Source organism: Mesitornis unicolor, unplaced genomic scaffold (genome assembly GCF_000695765.1).
Source record: "Mesitornis unicolor isolate BGI_N332 unplaced genomic scaffold, ASM69576v1 scaffold3962, whole genome shotgun sequence".
Classification (NCBI taxonomy): Eukaryota; Metazoa; Chordata; class Aves; order Mesitornithiformes; family Mesitornithidae; genus Mesitornis; species Mesitornis unicolor.
The window spans coordinates 20,500-23,178 of record NW_010168314.1 but is presented as its reverse complement, the minus strand read 5'-3'; the positions used below and the strand labels follow the sequence as shown (position 1 = coordinate 23,178).

The 2,679-nt window shown below is 32.1% G+C and overlaps 1 protein-coding gene across 1 annotated transcript in view; it reads left to right on the top strand.

The window, feature by feature from the left end:
• LOC104536373 (protein diaphanous homolog 2-like) overlaps positions 1-2,183 on the top strand; it is a gene marked incomplete at both ends in the record, with an annotated part of 22,118 nt that extends 19,935 nt beyond the window's left edge. Inside the window, one exon of the mRNA XM_010178957.1 lies at positions 2,004-2,183. Coding sequence (XP_010177259.1) covers positions 2,004-2,183 — 180 coding nt within the window. The remainder of the gene's footprint in view (positions 1-2,003) is intronic.
• Positions 2,184-2,679: the final 496 nt, after the last annotated feature.

Here is a 2,679-nt window from a genome sequence, read left to right as displayed (position 1 = left end):
TATTCTGAAAATAATATCAAATTATTGAACTAGAGCAGCCATAACCTAAAAGCTGTGATAATGTTTACTATTTGAACTGGTTTAGTGGTTGATTTCGAAGTTAACTCTCAGATGTTAATAACAAGGATGCTGTGGTCTGTATAGATTTCCATATTTTTCCACCCAGTTGAGTTAAGCTTAAAAGCTGTTTCACTGCAATTTTAAGACTACATAATTAGTAGTTCCTTTGGTACTCAGTAAAAAATAGATAAAATGGAAGATAAAATCAAGATCGTCTGTGATAAACATAGCTGTGCTGGTGTCTTCTGTATTTGAATGTGCTTGTGAAAAGTTAAATCAGTGGTGTTTTGGGCAATATTAACAATTACTTTCAAAGAATGTAGAATTTATTTTGTTCTGGGAACAGCTTCCTTATTTACAGGATTTTTATTTTCTATAATAAATATATAAATAATGTTTTTCATGCTATCTTGAATCAAATTCATGCTACTGTTTAATATATAGTCACAACACATTTTTTATATTACAGGAAAACAGAAATAAACCATTCTTTTGAAAGAACTCTATGCAACTTTTGGACAAATGGCATATTGCCAAAAATAATAAAAGGCAGAAACCCTTTTAAAAAAAGAAAACAAACCAAACATGCTTGTCTTGACTACAGAAAGAATCCTGGGGTTAGCTGGGATGCACATCTACAGTGTTAGCCTTGTAGAGCGATGCCCGTCAGCCAATAAGGAGCACTGGCTTGGCCAATTGCTGAAGACTGGATAAAGTGCTGGGTGTTCTCACCTCTGGTTCCACATACCAAAAGGTGTTTGTGGCACTGTCTTTTTGAGAACTGACCAGGATTATATGCACTGTTACTAAAGATTAACTAGTTTATAGAGTAGAAATTGAGGAGTATACTTGAAATATTCTGTACACAGTTCAGAGGAAGGACATGAAATGGTGCAAATGGTGTTGAGTGGATGGTGGTATTGAGATTGTCTGCTTGTTCTTGAAAGCACACATTTGTAAACTGTGGAAGAGGGGGACGAAGAATGCAAGATAGAATTAGGTTCTAAAATGATTTTTTAAATCGAGACTGCTCTTTAAGATTAAACTGAGGATCAAGTCAACTTTATGGGTTATGTCATAAAACTCAATATGGATTCAGTTTGGTTTAATATTACAATTTGACCTGGGGCATTCTCTGTGGAGACTCTGCGCCTTTACCTAGTTCTTTAATTTCTTGATGTTATGTTATTGCTTCACATTCAAGATTGTGATGTCATGATTTCCAGTGAGATTTCTCTTGGGATGAATCCATAAGTAGTTGTTTAATACAAGTTACAGAAACAGTGGTTTACATTAGAATAGCATATGACAGTAAGAAGTTTTTCTTTAGAGTAGCATCTCTATATTTTTTTTATATTTGTGCTATACTGTGAGTCCTTTACTTTTTTAAAAACTATCAGTAGCTTTTATTATTGAGACTCATCTTTGATGTTAGCAAAGCTTCACAGATGTTGGCTTCTAGAAATTGGTTTATTTCAATAAAAGAAAAATTTCATCTTTTTTCTATGTCTGTTCCTTAAACCATTTTTATCTCAGAGTACATGCATTAATAAGATCATTCATTTAACCAAGTACATGCATTAATAAGGTAAAATAAATTTGAACCTTTGTGACTTTTTAATCTTTGAATTAGGTTTGAAAGAATGAAATATTGGAATTTTTGCCAATAAATTTAAATAAAAATTGAATAATTTGAACTAAGGGTAGAATTAAGTGATGACACTTCAACGTTGACTATGATGATTTGGTGTATTACATTAGGTATCTTCATGTAATTTTTAGGAAGAGTAGGATTTTTATGAGCAGTAATTCAGAAAAATGTGAGTCTACTTAATGGAATACTTTCTCTTTAAGACTATTTATACTGACAGTGTTTTTTTTCCCCCTTCTGATAGCCTTTCTGGAATCTGGAACCTTTTTACTCACTGTCATTTTTTTCTTAGTTTCAGCTCAGACTCTGAAGAGCAACCTTGATTCGATGAACCATCAGATCCAGCGCCTAGAAAATGACATTAAGAATTTCCCTAAAACACAAGATGAGCACGATAAGTTTGTAGAAAAGATGACCATATCCTTTTTGCACGTCTTTGTTGGTGATCTGAACATTCTGATCATCTGGCTAAGTATTTACAACACTTGAAAATAAGTTTTAAGTCTCTTCTTCCATGTTTTTATTTTAACACAGGGAAAACGACAACAGAACATGCTGTATGTAAGAAAACATACAAGAGCATAACTTAAAGTATTTATAATCAGACTTCCAAGGGGGAAACCAGATAGCTTTCTTGAAGGATGTATTTATAGTGACTGATCATAAAGATAGTAGTATGGGGTTTTCTGCCTTAAATAATGGTATTTAATAATAATTGCTGAATCATTTCAATCTAGAAAACTATCATCAGTAGAATTGAGAGTATTTTAGTTTAGCTTCAGACGTGTTAGTTTTTAAAGGGGAGAGTATTAATTTTTTTAGTAATTTTTATTCATTTTTTAAAACATAATTTTAGAATTTTTTTCCTAATTTTTTGTACTCGAGTGATTTGTCCTCTTATTTCTGTAGGGAATAGAGACTGTAGGTTCTTTAAGCATTATTAAGTAAAATCTGTGGGAGAATACCAA